The sequence below is a fragment of the Caretta caretta genome, chromosome 2 (assembly GCF_965140235.1).
Source record: "Caretta caretta isolate rCarCar2 chromosome 2, rCarCar1.hap1, whole genome shotgun sequence".
Lineage (NCBI taxonomy): Eukaryota > Metazoa > Chordata > Testudines > Cheloniidae > Caretta > Caretta caretta.
This window is the reverse complement of record NC_134207.1, coordinates 29,687,706-29,704,889: the sequence shown is the minus strand read 5'-3', so window position 1 is coordinate 29,704,889 and position 17,184 is coordinate 29,687,706. Positions and strand designations below refer to the sequence as shown.

Below are 17,184 nucleotides of genomic sequence, written 5' to 3'. Positions count from 1 at the left end.
CGTGCTATCATTCTTCTCATGCACCATGGTGTCCCCTCTTGATTAGAGGAGGTGATGCATCATAGTGATTGCATGACTGCAGTGCATCATGGGAGATAAAGTCCGGATGAAAAGTCTGGTCCATAGAGAAGAATAGCAGAATAGGTCCTTGTTGTTTTAGCTAGCCCTAACTAAAATAATGTACATTGCTGCCAAGTTTTGAGGAGGTCCTGCAATGACATTTCTTGCAGGATCAAAATTTGTTAGGGGACCAGGAAAAATATGGCTTAACCTAACTCTGCCCCCCTCTCTCCTTCCGTTGTTCTCTCTCAGTTTGCCCTTCCACCATTTGTATTACTGCTCCATTTCCCTCTCATAACCTGCCTGTAGCGAGGGACTTTTAGCCACCACTTGCTCTTCTTACCTCGCTAGCTGTTTCATTCCTGTCTGCTAGCCAGCAGCAGGTGTTTCATGTATCATGTGTTGGGTAACAACAGGAGAAGACTCCATGATTCTAAAACTGAGCTGGCTTTTCATTAAGAAAACTATTTACCCAGATGCTGTAATTGTATCTAGCATTCCAGCCATGTACATACAAACTGACTTCCTAGTGTCCCTCCAAACACTTCTCTCCTGCAACCTTTGTTCTCCCCCTTCCTCCTCCCCAAGTTCTGTGCAGGTCGTTACATCTTTTCTTTTAACAATTGTTGTTGTTGTGTCTTTAATCAAGTGTTTGCTAACCTGATGGTGGCAGAGGTTACTAATACATATCTTGCTCTAGGACATAGCTGATACTGCCATCTAATTGTGGCCAGCTGCACCTCATAGTCCTTCAAGCACACTGATCTTCTCACCAGTCTCCCCCTTTTTGTATATGTTATCTTCGTTGATAGACTCCATCATCTGTTCCACAGTCATCTTTCTCTATCTGACCACATCCCCCTTCTGTGTCTGCAAAGGCTCTCCTAGCAAATTTTATGGGCTGCTGGCCTTGCATCAGTGCTTCTCCTAGCCCTCCTTGCAATACTAGTTGCTCTGCGGTGCTTTTGAATTGGTGTTCTGACAATTCCCACACTGCATCCTGGTATGTTAACTATTTCTAGGGACCCCAGACTTCTGAAGGTTTCTGATAGGTGTGCAAACAATCTGGAAAAATAGACAGCCATCCCTTTAGTTGCTAGACTCACTTGCCATACTTTGGTCTAGATTTTTCCTTAATAGCTCCCAGTTTCTCAGTATCTGGCTGGAGTCTCTCAGAAATCAACACATGTCCAATGTAGAGGACCTCAGCTTTCCTCAGCTTCAGCTTCTCTGCATTCAGCCTAATATTCTGCTCCCAGAACCTGTTTAGAAGTTGCTGCAGCTTGGTATCATGCTCCAGAATTTCCTTTTATTTGACATCACTTTCTCCTACAGTAAGAATGTCATCTGCTACAATCTTGATGCCTAGAAGTCCCTCTAGTGCCTCGATCAGTTTACAGAGGACCACCTCTGCAGCCAGTTGCAAAGGAATGGCAAAGATTGTTGGTTGGCTGGATGGCTCAGCTAGCTCAGAGACAAACTGTGCTAGTATCAACAGGTTTCATGATGGCTCCTCTTTGCAGGCTTGCCAGTTCCTTCTTCAGTGACTCCAACAGTGGAACTCTGTGTTTTGGTAGGCTCATGGACTGCACAACAGGGTCTATGTCAAACTTCAGCCTGCCCTGTAGGTGTTCATCTTCTTGAAATATGTCCTGATAGTCTGTTAGAATTCTGGATGGAGTCCAGGGTGACTGTTCTCTTTCTTCTGTCATGCCAAAGATAGCTCTGGCGTTGTACTGTGATCAGATCCATGGCTTGCACAGCAGTGGATAGCATGCCTGTGTCTCAACTAATATAAATTCCAAGTGATAACATCACTTGTTTCATGGGTTTCTTATTGACAGCCTGAATTTGCCCACTGGCCTCAAAATCCTTTTATTGTACATCCCTAGCAATTGATCACATTTCTACAGTCTAGTGTTGCTTTTCAGTACTGCTAGGATTACTTTGCTGCTGGCTTCACAATCCATCTCAAATCAGATCAGTTGTTGACCTAAAAGCATAACTGCAGATATGGCAGTTGAATGGCGGGCGGCCTTCCTCCGCAGTGTGTGTACATTGAGTATCTTCTGGATCTGCTAATTTCACACTGCAGTTATCCTCCTCTTCATTAGGAACCTCAACATCCTCAATTTCTGCATGTACTCCTGTTTTGTTTTGTTTTTTTCCTTCCTAGGGTAGCTGTGGCAGGGGGACATAAAGCAGCTCTATTTCCCACACCCCTTGCACCATTGCCCATAGGTATTTTCCTTTTCTGCTTTTCATGTTGCTTTGTTGATATGCTAGACCATGATGATTGCATCCTCAGTTAGTCTCTGTCCTGCTTCTTGGGTATCTTTAGCTTGAACTTGTGTACGTGTTCTGCACTAGTGGCTATTGTTTTTGATCCTTTCCCTGGACAGTTCAGCTACCCTTGCTAGAGGCATTTCTCTAGGGTTAGATCTGTTTCTTTCAGCAATCTCTTCCATAAGCTGAAAACCCATGTGCTACAAATGATCCTGTCTCTGCTTATGGAACTTTTAATGTTTCCAAAGTTACATGTGCATGTGGAGGACACAATTCTCAGCTCTGTACTGTAAGTATCTATTTTTTCTTCTAGATCATGGTTTTGGGTTAAAAACCCCAGTCTCTCTCTACAATTTCCTTCTGTTGGGGTCACAGTATTCGTCCAACACCTTTATCAGCAGTTCCTGTGTTTGGGGTATTATTTCAGGTAACAGTATCTCACTCACTACTTGTCCTTTTTCCCCCAATGAGATAGATTCAAAAATATTTTTTCTTATTTTTACCTTAATTTTCTCATCTTTAGCCCCATAGCCAGCTATATATAAAAAAACTCAGTTCTTGTTTCCACTGCTTCTATTTTTGCGTAAGATTTTTTTGTCTGGCAATCAAGCTTTTCTGGTGGCTTGAGTCCCTCCATACTGCTTGCTTGCTCTATTTCTAGCTGCTGCTTTGTTTTCCTTTTGCTCATACTCTCTTCTTTGCTGTGCATCTCTGTAGGCTGACTACCGCCACCGTATTTCCTGAACCTTGTGTTGGGAGAGGACTCCATTTTTCTAAAATTAAACTGGCTCCTTATTAAGAGAACTATATACAGAGGTTCTATGCTTGCAGCTAGCATTCCAGCCATGTGCAAAGAGACTGACTTTCTGAAAACTCCTCAAAACTCTTTGCTTCTCTCTCCAAGCTCTATGCAGGTTGCTACAGCAATGTGCAAGGTATAGAGCAGTGAGAGGTGGGAAGGACAGGCACCCTGGCTGCCTATCTCTCCACTATTCTTCAATCACTAGAAGCACCCAACTAATCCAAACATAATCATCACATGCAGCCCAACACCCAGATTTCAAGGGGCCTTATTTACAGAGAGAGTTGCGGGGGAATCAGTTGAAGATGCCTGGGTCAGCTGTTGTGATGACTTGGAGTAGCTGAGGGGAATGTGGTGGAGCTGGCTAGGGAATGAGGGAGGCTAGTTCCTCACCTTGCACTGCTATTGGTTCAATTACCTACCATCACCGCCTCCTCCTCCTTTACCTGGCTGTTCCTTCCTGGTGGTGTCCATCAGGAAGAGTGGTGTGACAAGAGGAGGAGACTGTGCTTAGCTGCCTGCTTATCAGGTGCCACAGCAGACCAGTAGTAGGATGAGCAACTGCAGGCATATGCCTACTGCTTGCCCATAGGTTAGCTGATTATGTGATAATTCTGCTGAGATGCAAGGCAGGCAGACAGGGGCCGGCAGGGAGAATGATCCCCTAAGATGCAAGGATAAATGAAATAAACTGACTAGCCTGTGTTTTGTTTCTCAGCTTGCGGGAGTGGGGGTGGAGTGGAGGGGGGGTGGGATCAGAATTAATTAAGAGTGAACCTCTTCTTAAAATCCCTTCCTATTCAAGAATCTCAGATATCACTAGTTACACCAGGAAGGATTTTTCCCCAAATATAATTTTTAACTAGACTTGACTGCTTCCCTGTGTCCCCAGAATGCATGTACAAGCTCCGTGGCTTTTGCCTACCACCTCTTTGAAGAACAGAGGCTGGCTTGGCACTGCACTAGACTCATCAGTTGAATATCTGTATCCCGAGGAAAAAGGAGACTGAGCTCTGCCTGCCTCCATTGTCACCACTGTTGAAGTAACAATCTGCATTGCTTGCAATCTGCCATAACTTTCCTTTGCTAATTACATTTTCTAAAGGGCTGAGTATTGCCACAGTCTCCCCACAGCAGACCCAGTGTACCCAAGGGGTTCAGGAGAGCCTGCTCACCTGCTTCTGACATCTGGCTTGATTTTACCTGCTAATTCACTATTGCTGCACTACTTATTATGAAGTATTATTATTATTATTATTAATGATGTGTTAAGCAACAACAACATGCTTGGTCTTATGCAACACAGGAAATAGGGATGGTTCCTGCTCTGATTGGTTCATAATCTGAAAAAATTGCAGAGAAGATAGAACACTGTGAGACTCACAGAAATAGGAGTTGGAAATGAGTTGGCGATATTTTGGTTTGCTTGGTTTTTATGTGTTGACTGTTAGCTTACTTCCACTGATGAGCTGCAGAGGCTTATCAGGAAGTATGTGAGCCCCCTGTAAGAGAGATGGCCTTTGTGACCTGCACTGGATGTGACCATGTTTGTCTTTCTTCCACAGGACAGAAGCGACTTTGTCTGTACAAAGTGCAAGCTGGTCTCCATATTGGAAGAGAAGATTGAAGGTCTGAAGCAACAGATAACGACCCTGCGTTGCATACGAGAAACGGAGGATTTTCTGGACAAAAGTCAGGATATGCTTCTACGGGCACAAAGCTCTAAAGGTTTAGAACAGGTTGCACAGCAGAGCCAAGAGCCCAGTGAAGAAGCTTGGCAACATGTGACCTCCAGAAGAAGAAGGGGGAATGTCCGGGTTCCAGCAACGCGGACACAGGTAACTAACCGCTTTCATGTTCTCTCCACAGGTAACATTGCGGAGAGTGGACCAGATGATATGTCTGGGGGGAGAAAGCAGAAGGAGACTCCGCAAGTTGGAAGGCATGAGATGCACTGTCCTGAGATGGGGGGTTCCACGACCACCACTCCCAAGAGAAGGAGGCGGGTGGTGGTGGTCGGGGACTCTCTACTCCGGGGGACTGAGTCATCTGTCTGCCGCCCTGACCGGGAAAACCAAGAAGTCTGCTGCTTGCCGGGGGCTAAGACTCGCGATGTGACGGCGAGACTGCCGAGACTCATCAAGCCCTCGGATTGCTACCCCTTTCTGCTTCTCCACGTGGGCACCAATGATACTGCCAAGAATGACCTTGAGCGGATAACTGCGGACTACGTGGCTCTGGGAAGAAGGATAAAGGAGTTTGAGGCGCAAGTGGTGTTCTCGTCCATCCTCCCCATGGAAGGAAAAGGCCTGGGTAGGGACCGTCGAATCTTGGAAGTCAACGAATGGCTACGCAGGTGGTGTCGGAGAGAAGGCTTTGGATTCTTTGACCATGGGATGGTGTTCAATGAAGGAGGAGTGCTGGGCAGAGACGGGCTCCACCTTACGAAGAGAGGGAAGAGCATCTTTGCGAGCAGACTGGCTAACCTAGTGAGGAGGGCTTTAAAATAGGTTCACTGGGGGAAGGAGACCAAAGCCCTGAGGTAAGTGGGAAAGCGGGATACCGGGAGGAAGCACAGGCAGGAATGTCTGTGAGGGGAGGGCTCCTGCCTCATACTGAGAATGAGGGGTGATCAGCAGGTTATCTCAAGTGCTTATATATGAATGCACAAAGCCTTGGAAACAAGCAGGGAGAACTGGAGGTCCTGGTCATGTCAAGAAATTATGACGTGATTGGAATAACAGAGACTTGGTGGGATAACTCACATGACTGGAGTACTGTCATGGATGGTTATAAACTGTTCAGGAAGGACAGGCAGGGCAGAAAAGGTGGGGGAGTAGCACTGTATGTAAGGGAGCAGTATGACTGCTCAGAGCTCCGGTACGAAACTGCAGAAAAACCTGAGTGTCTCTGGATTAAGTTTAGAAGTGTGAGCAACAAGAGTGATGTAGTGGTGGGAGTCTGCTATAGACCACCGGACCAGGGGGATGAGGTGGATGAGGCTTTCTTCCGGCAGCTCGCAGAAGCTACTAGATCGTACGCCCTGGTTCTCATGGGTGACTTTAATTTTCCTGATATCTGCTGGGAGAGCAATACAGTGGTGCATAGACAATCCAGGAAGTTTTTGGAAAGCGTAGGGGACAATTTCCTGGTGCAAGTGCTAGAGGAGCCAACTAGGGGGGGAGCTTTTCTTGACCTGCTGCTCACAAACCGGGAAGAATTAGTAGGGGAAGCAAAAGTGGATGGGAATCTGGGAGGCAGTGACCATGAGTTGGTTGAGTTCAGGATCCTGACACAGGGAAGAAAGGTAAGCAGCAGGATACGGACCCTGGACTTCAGGAAAGCAGACTTCGACTCCCTCAGGGAACGGATGGCCAGGATCCCCTGGGGGACTAACATGAAGGGGAAAGGAGTCCAGGAGAGCTGGCTGTATTTCAAGGAATCCTTGTTGAGATTACAGGGACAAACCATCCCGATGTGTCGAAAGAATAGTAAATATGGCAGGCGACCAGCTTGGCTTAACGGTGAAATCCTAGCGGATCTTAAACATAAAAAAGAAGCTTACAAGAAGTGGAAGGTTGGACATATGACTAGGGAAGAGTATAAAAATATTGCTCGGGCATGTAGGAATGAAATCAGGAGGGCTAAATCACACCTGGAGTTGTAGCTAGCGAGGGATGTTAAGAGTAACAAGAAGGGTTTCTTCAGGTATGTTGGCAACAAGAAGAAAGCCAAGGAAAGTGTGGGCCCCTTAATGAATGAGGGAGGCAACCTAGTGACAGAGGATGTGGAAAAAGCTAATGTACTCAATGCTTTTTTTGCCTCTGTTTTCACGAACAAGGTCAGCTCCCAGACTGCTGCGCTGGGCATCACAACATGGGGAATAGATGGCCAGCCCTCTGTGGAGAAAGACGTGGTTAGGGACTATTTAGAAAAGCTGGACGTGCACAAGTCCATGGGGCCGGACGAGTTGCATCCGAGAGTGCTAAAGGAATTGGCGGCTGTGACTGCAGAGCCATTGGCCATTATCTTTGAAAGCTCGTGGCGAACGGGGGAAGTCCTGGATGACTGGAAAAAGGCTAATGTAGTGCCAATCTTTAAAAAAGGGAAGGAGGAGGATCCTGGGAACTACAGGCCAGTCAGCCTCACCTCAGTCCCCGGAAAAATCATGGAGCAGGTCCTCAAAGAATCAATCCTGAAGCACTTACATGAGAGGAAAGTGATCAGGAACAGTCAGCATGGATTCACCAAGGGAAGGTCATGCATGACTAATCTAATCGCCTTCTATGATGAGATTACTGGTTCTGTTGATGAAGAGAAAGCAGTGGATGTATTGTTTCTTGACTTTAGCAAAGCTTTTGACACGGTCTCCCACAGTATTCTTGTCAGCAAGTTAAAGAAGTATGGGCTGGATGAATGCACTATAAGGTGGGTAGAAAGTTGGCTAGATTGTCGGGCTCAACGGGTAGTGATCAATGGCTCCATGTCTAGTTGGCAGCCGGTGTCAAGTGGAGTGCCCCAGGGGTCGGTCCTGGGGCCGGTTTTGTTCAATATCTTCATAAATGATCTGGAGGATGGTGTGGATTGCACTCTCAGCAAATTTGCGGATGATACTAAACTGGGAGGCGTAGTAGATACACTGGAGGGCAGGGATAGGATACAGAGGGACCTAGACAAATTGGAGGATTGGGCCAAAAGAAATCTGATGAGGTTCAATAAGGATAAGTGCAGGGTCCTGCACTTAGGACGGAAGAACCCAATGCACAGCTACAGACTAGGGACCGAATGGCTAGGCAGCAGTTCTGTGGAAAAGGACTTAGGGGTGACAGTGGACGAGAAGCTGGATATGAGTCAGCAGTGTGCCCTTGTTGCCAAGAAGGCCAGTGGCATTTGGGGATGTATAAGTAGGGGCATAGCGAGCAGATCGAGGGACGTGATCATCCCCCTCTATTCGACATTGGTGAGGCCTCATCTGGAGTACTGTGTTCAGTTTTGGGCCCCACGCTACAAGAAAGACATGGATAAATTGGAAAGAGTCCAGTGAAGGGCAACAAAAATGATTAGGGGTCTGGAACACATGACTTATGAGGAGAGGCTGAGGGAACTGGGATTGTTTAGTCTGCAGAAGAGAAGAACGAGGGGGGATTTGATAGCTGCTTTCAACTACCTGAGAGGTGGTTCCAGAGAGGATGGTTCTAGACTATTCTCAGTGGTAGAAGAGGACAGGACAAGGAGTAATGGTCTCAAGTTGCAGTGGGGGAGGTTTAGGTTGGATATTAGGAAAAACTTTTTCACTAGGAGGGTGGTGAAACACTGGAATGCGTTACCTAGGGAGGTGGTAGAATCTCCTTCCTTAGAAGTTTTTATGGTCAGGCTTGACAAAGCCCTGGCTGGGATGATTTAGTTGGGGATTGGTCCTGCTTTGAGCAGGGGGTTGGACTAGATGACCTCTTGAGGTCCCTTCCAACCCTGATATTCTATGATTCTATGATTCTATGATTTGGGGGTCTCTCTCAATTTTTTTTAAATGAAAACTAAAGGTGAGATTTTCAGAAGCATCTAACTGAATTAGGCACTTAAGTCCCATTGCATTTAAATCTTACTTTGGCATCTAACTCACTTAGGCACTTTTGAAAATCCCACCCTAAGTCTCTAGTACTGCCTCCCTTTTATTTTCCCTCAAAAATTGCATCAGTTTTCACTTTTTTCACGGCTAACCTCAGTACATATTAGTTGCCACGACTAAAAGGAGTGTTCCAGTGCTGTTGGAGGCAACTAGGACAGCGTAAAGGAATACACAAACAGTATTTAAATAAAACAAGTTAGTAAAGTTTGATGTGTGCCCCCAAATGCTCTCACTAGTCCTCCTTAAGATGCTTAGATTGCTCCAGTGCATAGTGGTGTGATAATTAAGGAGAGAAAATTAAGTATATATCAGGGAGGGAAGGAGACAGGAAAAAAATGTTTCACAACAACCCCCAAAACATTACATCCAGTTTCAGTTGTTAAAATGATCAGCTATCTCCATTATTGCCAGGACTGCAGCAGCTGCTAACAGGGGAATTTCCTTCTTGTAGGTGCACATGGGGACGTGTACCAGTAGCCTGAACAAACTCCAACACTGACAACTGCTCTAGAATGCAAGAGATGGGGGCAAGCTGCTTCTACACTGAGTTGAGAGAGCTATCACCATTGCAGCCTGCCTCTCCCCTCACCAGCGCATGCCTGCCTCGTCCTGACCCTGCCTGATGACCATTAAAATGGTACTTTGAATGAGCCTGAAAGTTGTCAGCCAGTAGAAACCATTTTGACTAGCCTGAAGAGACCTGTTTTCTTCCCCCTTTCCTCACACTATCTTCTTCACACACATCCTCATCTTACGTGTCCCAAAAAAGTCTCCATTTCTACATATAACCCCTATATTTGTAGGAATAAGATAGCTGAATATTTAAGTTAAGAACTATTTTAAATAACCTTCTTCAATTAAATTCCTTGCAAATCCCCAGCTATTTGTACCACTTCCCAGTATACTACGGACATCTTTATCCTTAGTTCTAAAATATAAATAGTGGACTATATTTAGCCATCTAATTTTAAATAGAATTCCCCAAAGGTTGGCCAGTGGTCTTGGTATACTTTTAAAAATATATATTTTAATAATGGTTTTCAAAAATGTATGTGTTATAGAAATGATACAATGATAAGGTTAATATTTTACCTAAAATCTGAGCCTAGTCGTTTTCCATTTTCTGGCTCTCCAGGATCTGGACACAAATTGGATGCCTGTTTAATACCTCCTTCATTTACTGTAAAAGAAAAGAAAAACAACACACTTTTAGGAAACCCAGAAATATGACAATTAATAGTATGAAAAACTTACTTTATCTACAAAGTTGGCACTTCAAAAACAAACAGTTACTAGATTTTGGGGTAGATCACAATCTCCAGTTTCGATACATTTATTTTCTTTCAGTGATAAGTGTGACTTTTAAAGTATGTTTTATATCGGTAAACAGCAAATTCTAGAAGTCTTATGATAATAGAAAAAGTACCAAATAACTCTGTTTATTTGCTCATCATCTTACTGAATCCATATACATATTACTTGTATTTCTTTTCAAAAATAATATTTAAAGTTAATGAACTCTTCATTGACAGTTACTGTAATTTGTGGGAAATTTTCCTCTGACCATAGTTCAGTAATGTCACTCTTGTCTTCTCCCCAAATGTCTGACCTGCTTGCCTTGTGTCAATGACAAAACTTCAGTGGAGTTGGGTCAGGTAGGCCTTAATTACTGGTGTGAATCCAAATATCCCAGAATTTGGAGGCATGGGGGAAGCTTCAAGATCTGAACCAGGTTTGACTTTCACAAATTTCTTAACCAAGTCAAATCCTCAGAGCTGGACATTCCCAAACCATGGAGGCTAGAAAGCTTTATGTGGATCTGAACTTTTCATCTTTGATTCATTTCTTCTTATAAAAAAAAAGATTAAGAACTCATCCAGTGCCTTTTACATACACAAACTTTTACTTTAGTGTAAGTTATGCACATATAAAGAGTAGAGTATTGATACACAAATTAGTGTATTTTTTTAATAGTTTGCACTATCTAGTTTTGTCATATTTTACATATTGTGTTTGTTCTACTACAAAAAAGTGAAACATTTATAGTTTGCAAGAGTTTCAGTTCCAAAAAATACTTCTACCCCAGTTTAGTTCTTTTCATCCTAGTTGTGCACTGAATTAAGAGTTGATGATCACGGAATAAATCCATATCACAGGAGGCTGGTCAGCTGCTACCTGAAGAATGTTTAGGCTTGAGATGAAACTATTTTTAATGTTTTCAAAACTAAGTGATCTGAAGCCAAGGCATTTATACGAAGAGGAAAAGATATTTAACCCATTGAGTTAAGTCAATGGACTTTGGCATAGCAGGGTGATAGCTTTCAACGAAACAAAATAAAACTCCTTTGGGAGAAAGGGCTTGTATATAATTAAGCTAATCATAAATGACTTATTCACACAGTTTTTTAAAATTGATTTTATGAGAGAGAGACAGAGAGAGATAACTTGTTTCTAATAACTTGTTTCTAATTAATTACATGTCTAAACTGTCAGACTCCACCTCTGCAGGAATAACAGTTTGACACAGGCTGACACTGAAATAGGGTACTCCCACCTATCTTTTCCCCTGGCCTCATGTGAGGAATTGCCATATAAGTGTTTGAGGAACTCTCCCTTGCCTTGAACATGGTGTACTTATACTCACAAAAGGTGGTAAAATTAATTCAATAGTGATGGGTGAGGTCAGGACCATAAAACAAAAGTGAAAGGATGGGGAGCAAGTGAGCATTATTTAGTTTTTCTTCAGTAGTTGGGGCCCTTTCCAACCAATGGGTCCTCACCCTTTGCTGGCTGTGGCCATACTATTCAATCTTCTCTGTCCTGAAAGAGCTACAGCATGGACGGTCTGATATTGCAGCAAGCAAAGGTAAGTGCCTGTTCATCCACGTTGGAATACACAGGGCTAGCTGAATTTCCACTTTTGTGACTGGAAAGGAGTTTTCCATCAACAGCACATAAGCTGAAGAGTCGGAAGTTTTTCTCTCTTTACTCTGGGAAACTTAATGAGGCTTGTGGGTAGGCTGAAAGTGTGTCACCTATAGAAAGCAAATTTCTTGCTACCATTGAAGGATCCATGTGTTTGGCAGTTATGGTTCTACCATCGACTGGAGTCCATATGGACAGTCCAGGAAGAACCTGTTATTCAGAACTTTAAATGGGAATCCAGGTGGCAGTACTTTGTGTGTCTTGTATGATCCCAAAGTCCAAGGCAGGGCTTGGGAATTAAGGAGGCAGTTAGTGGCTAGTCCACATAGAATGGAATATTACCATTGTTCACAGGCAGAGGAATTCTTAGGTGGCACTGACTCTCTACTTAGGAGGAATTCTAAAATGAGATTACCTTTGTGGGTGGGGCAGGAGTGACTTTCCGTTAAGATTTTGTGTGGTTAAAAGCTTATTAAAATTGTAGCCAGAAGCTTTTATTGGCGATGGCCCCAGGCAGTAGTTCTCAGGAAATAACTGCTAGGACATCCCAGAATTTGATTGGATTATACAATATTTAGGGGACTTTTAACATTATTGTACTATATGAAGTACATATTTTATTTTAGTATGACTAAATGAACAAGACAAAAATCCAGCTTGAAACACGACTTCCCATTTTATTGTATTTCATCTTTCAGTATTTGAAATAGAATATTTTATTCTTGTACTCTGCGTAATTCTCAAAAATGGTAATACTGTGGACGTTTATGTAAAAAGAGCAGATTCTGTACTGATTTCACAGCATGAAAACAATTGGATCTACACATTTCAGCTAATATAACAAGCCTGAGAAAGTGTGCTGCTTTATGCCATCATCCCTAAACTGTTGCATTCTTAATGAAATACAATGAAATAGAACTTAACATGATACATGGGTGTATTTTATATTCATTCAGAAAATTCTGAAAGACTGTACTGAGGGAAAAATATCCATCAATTAATATCTCTCTCTCTCTTACACACACACACACACACACACACACACACACAACATTTAGAACTTCAGAACAAAAGAAAAGTTATAGTTGGAATGCATTAAACTGACAACTCTAATTTTGGCTCCAATACAGCAGTGTTTTAAGCACATGCTTAAATCCCATCCCTATTCATGTTCATCCCTAAACATGCTTGGCCAAACATGTATGGTCTGCTGAGTTTGGAGCCTTTGTATTGTTGGTGTAGAATGTGACCACACATAACACTTGACTTTCTGTTTATAAAAATATAACTACTTTACTGCTTCCCACTTTCCCCACTGTCCCATACAGTCCTGTGACAACTGTTAATGGGCATTTTATTGTAAACAATGGAATATCATGAATGAGGCATTTCTTCATGGTCTGAGCATGAGACTGGGAGCCAGATATTGCTGAGCTGTAATCCTGATTCTCACACCAATCCCTTTATGACTTTGGAACTTAATCTCACCATTTGTTGAGTGAGGATGATGCTTATATATCCCAAGGGTATATATGATTAATAATGTCCTCACTCATGCAAACACTCATGCACATGCTTAATTTCTTCTCACATGAGGAATCCTAATGGTTTCAGGTGCGTTAAGGTAAGCACTGAATGAGGGTTTGCAGGAACAGGGGTTAAAATTGTAAAATTCTTTGATGGTGAAAAACACCATATACATGTTTTCTATTTTGTTGTGTTTATGGTGTGTATTCAGCAGAAGTAAGAGAGAGAGAACAAACATGAAAACTATCTCAGGACAATGGTTTCCTGAGATTTAGATAATCCAAGACAGTAATTTAAGGTAGCCATTTATTGATATTATTACAAATAACAGATATATACATAATTTTCTCTGTTGAACCGTTATGCAGTAGAGGGGCAGTCATTCTTTTTAAAATACTCTGTTCTTTCATTGTTCTGCATACAGTGCTCCCATTGAGGTCCCATTGAGAATTCTCTCCAACAATCATTGGCACAATGTATTTTTATTGAAATATTGTCCTATTATACATTTACAAATGAACACAGAATTAAACTGAAGGATAAAATTGAATATCTCTTCTAAAAATTTTGAATCTGTCTGACCGAGTTTTAAATCAACCAAAATGTTTATCAATTGTTTGTAGGGGCTAGCTGCTCATTTGTGTTGTCCATCTCCAACTCCCTGACAAATCACAATACTACATACTTCAATTTTATATGGAATATCCACAAAATATCAGCTATGTAAAACTTCACTGAAATAAAGATTTTGCACTAAACATACTATCATAGCTTGAAGTTGCTAGCCACTAATGCATTAAGAGCTACATCTAGATATCTTAAAGTTGGTCTTGAAAGAAAAGTGATCAAGTAATATAAGGCAAAACTAATAAATTAGTGGAAATGGAATAAATATGGAAAATTTGTATTTGATCTAATAAGAAAATGATTGATTTTTATCATCACGATCTGTTGTGTCAACCATTCTATTATCAGTCTCTATTGTTTACATATATTTACATTTTCCAGTTTCATATATTTTCAAATAGGCTTCTCTATATTTTACTGTATGTCATGTCTTACAACCACCCTACTCTCCTGTGAGCCAACAGTGTGAAAATAACATGGATTTTTATTTTTTTTAAAGCATCTTAACACATTTTTCAGATACAAAAGAAAAAACTTCCAGAGTTGTTTAGGTGATACTCTTTGCAGATAAATTAAATCTGGCAATACTGTAAACTGCTGTGATAAACTGAATAGAAGTATGGCTTATTTTATTACTTTTACTTCATAAAAGCTATAGGGGCTTGCCACTTTAAGAAACCTTTATCTAAAAATGCATGACTCACATGCTGACAATTTAAAACCTACAAGTGGAAATTCCATTGAAATGCATTTTCTTTGGGAAAGTCACTGTCATGATAAATCCTGGAAACTGACCTCAAGATTGCTATCTCAGGCAAATATATCCTGCCTAAGGTGCAGGCAAAAGCATGCTAATTCAATAAGTCTTTCCCCCCCGCCATGAATAATAATGAAATGTGGACACATGGTATTCATTTAACCCATATTTATTTAACCAATTATTTAAATATCTTAAATGTGGTTCTACTCTGTAAAAATGGCATCTTCTTTCTCAACAGATCTTCTCCTTGATATATTCAGAAGCATATCTGCTTACTCTAGTTATTTGAAATAAGTTAACTGAAATAAGTTATTATTACTTTCAATCTTCAAAAAGAAAAGGAGTACTTGTGGCACCTTAGAGACTAATTTATTTGAGCATAAGCTTTCGTGAGCTACAGCTCACTTCATTGCCTTGCACATTCAACACAGCTGACATGAAATGAGCTGGATTTTACTCCTCCTGTGCATCATCAAGGACTTGATACTGCAAGGTGCTGAGTACATTCAATGATCTCTTTTCTAGGACAGTTTACCAAATTCTAATCTGAGCTGAAGCCAAAGAGACTGTTGGAATGACACTGAGAATATCATTTGAAGAAAATATGTTGTTGCATAGTTGTAAGGGTGTACTCCAGGTTCAGTTTTTGCAGGCTTGGTAGATAAGGGAAAGAGAGGGGATATTTTTATTTGCATATTCATCAAATTTGATCAGAAATCGTTGAGACACAGGCACCCATGATTTATAGAGAACTTCCCTTCAGAGTAGAACCACATTTTAAAATTGACCATGAAGATTGTAGAAAGATATTTAAGGCAGTTATATTATTGGAAATACATAAACATTTTTGAAAACACACACAAACAACATAGACAGCACAAACTTCACTCTTGCACTAGAAAAAAGTAACAAAAAGGAGTACACTCACAGATAGAAAACTTGTTGCTGTTGTCTTTCCCTGGAAACAATTTAAATCCTCTAGATTTAAAATCTATGGCCTTTTTCACTAGTTAAGAAAACAAACAAAAACATATATCAGGTAATACAGTCTAAAAGATTTCATTGCAATTGATTATTCAATTTGTTATCATGGAAGTATGTAAGCTAGAGTAACTGCTTTCTAATAAGCCAGCATTATTTACCCATAATGGAAAAAAACAAAACAAAACAAAACAAAAAAACCTTTTACACAAAAGAAAAGTACTCAGATCAGATTGTGTATAAGGTACAGGAAATGAATAACCTTTACATATGTTACATTTTTCCCTCCAGTGTATACACAGTGCCTCTGATGCAAAACAAAAATGAAAGCTAAAGATAATAGTTTCCATGCATAATAAGTGGTTTTGTAAAACTTTGCCACACAATTATGGAACCTGGTAAATTAATGACTGAATGAGTACTTTGAAACAAGTATTTTCCTTATAGTTAGTACTAACATTTTTTCTCTCTGAAATTTTCAAGAACTCTGCAATGGTATCTGCTAATAAATTGTATAAAATGCAGTGTGCTATTCTGGAGATGCCCTACAAAAAAGGTGTAAATGTTTCACAGTAAGAATAGTTAACCACTGGAGTAATTTACCAAGGGTTGTGGTGGATTCTCCATTACTGGGAACTTTAAAATCAAGACTGGATGTTTCTCTAAAACTTATTGACTAGGGATTATTTTGGGGAAGTTCTGGCCTGTGTTATACAGGAATATAGATGATTATAGAGGCCCCTTCTGGCCTTGGAATCTATAAATTATCTGCAATAACAGTCTATTTGTGTAATGCCCATAATTTGATTATACTTCTTCAATGACAGAGCATCTTTTTTTTTAACATGTGTTAATCACATAATACCTAAAAGCATATTCATGTCCAAATCATAGCCCCAATCCTGATGTCAATGGGTATCCCATAGCCTCAAGGCACTAATGGCAGAATGGGACCCATATTTCTACTCTCCCAGCAGATACTCTACAACAGAACACAACCAAAACAATAGGCATCACCACGTTGGTTGTTCTCATGGCTCACTTACTAAAGTGAAAACTGAAAAATCACAATCTTATTCAAAAAACATGCTAAAAAAGATCTTAAAATCTTTAATATTTTAGCAGGAATCCTTCTGCAACTCTAAAATATATACTGATATTTGGAAAGGTTTATTTGTGGATGCCCAAATACCCTACATGTTTTGGGGTTTTTTTTTTTTTTTAAAAAAACAGCTCCACAGCAGTTCCAACTACCTACTTTCAATTTTTGCCTCATTTGTGACCCTAAGTCTAACCTGGAAGGTCCAGCCTTTATCTATGAAATACAAGTTAATTTTCTGTGATAACTCATGCTTAGATCTTTCCTAAGTAGAAAATCTAAATTCTGTATTTGGTAGTTTTATGATGTACATACTCATCTAGTTGGTGCTATAACAACACCAACAAGGACATTGGCTTTAAAAATGGAAGCATAGTACTCAGGTACACTGTTTTTAACTGAGTGCTTTGAACTTAAAACTTAAAATATGCTCAGCTATTCTCATTTCGGTTATGCAATTGCAACCCTCATTCCCCCTGAAACATTGATTT

General features: G+C 41.0%; 1 protein-coding gene across 3 annotated transcripts in view; it reads right to left on the bottom strand.

The window, feature by feature from the left end:
* CSMD3 (CUB and Sushi multiple domains 3) overlaps positions 1-17,184 on the bottom strand; it is a 1,179,008-nt gene that overhangs the window by 723,526 nt on the left and 438,298 nt on the right. For 2 of the 3 annotated variants that reach the window (XM_048841517.2, XM_048841518.2), the window contains 2 exons: positions 15,542-15,619; positions 9,867-9,954 (listed from right to left, as the gene is read on the bottom strand). In XM_048841517.2, the coding sequence (XP_048697474.2) occupies positions 9,867-9,954; positions 15,542-15,619 (166 nt within the window). The remainder of the gene's footprint in view (positions 1-9,866; positions 9,955-15,541; positions 15,620-17,184) is intronic. The other variant, XM_048841519.2, reaches the window with a different exon arrangement.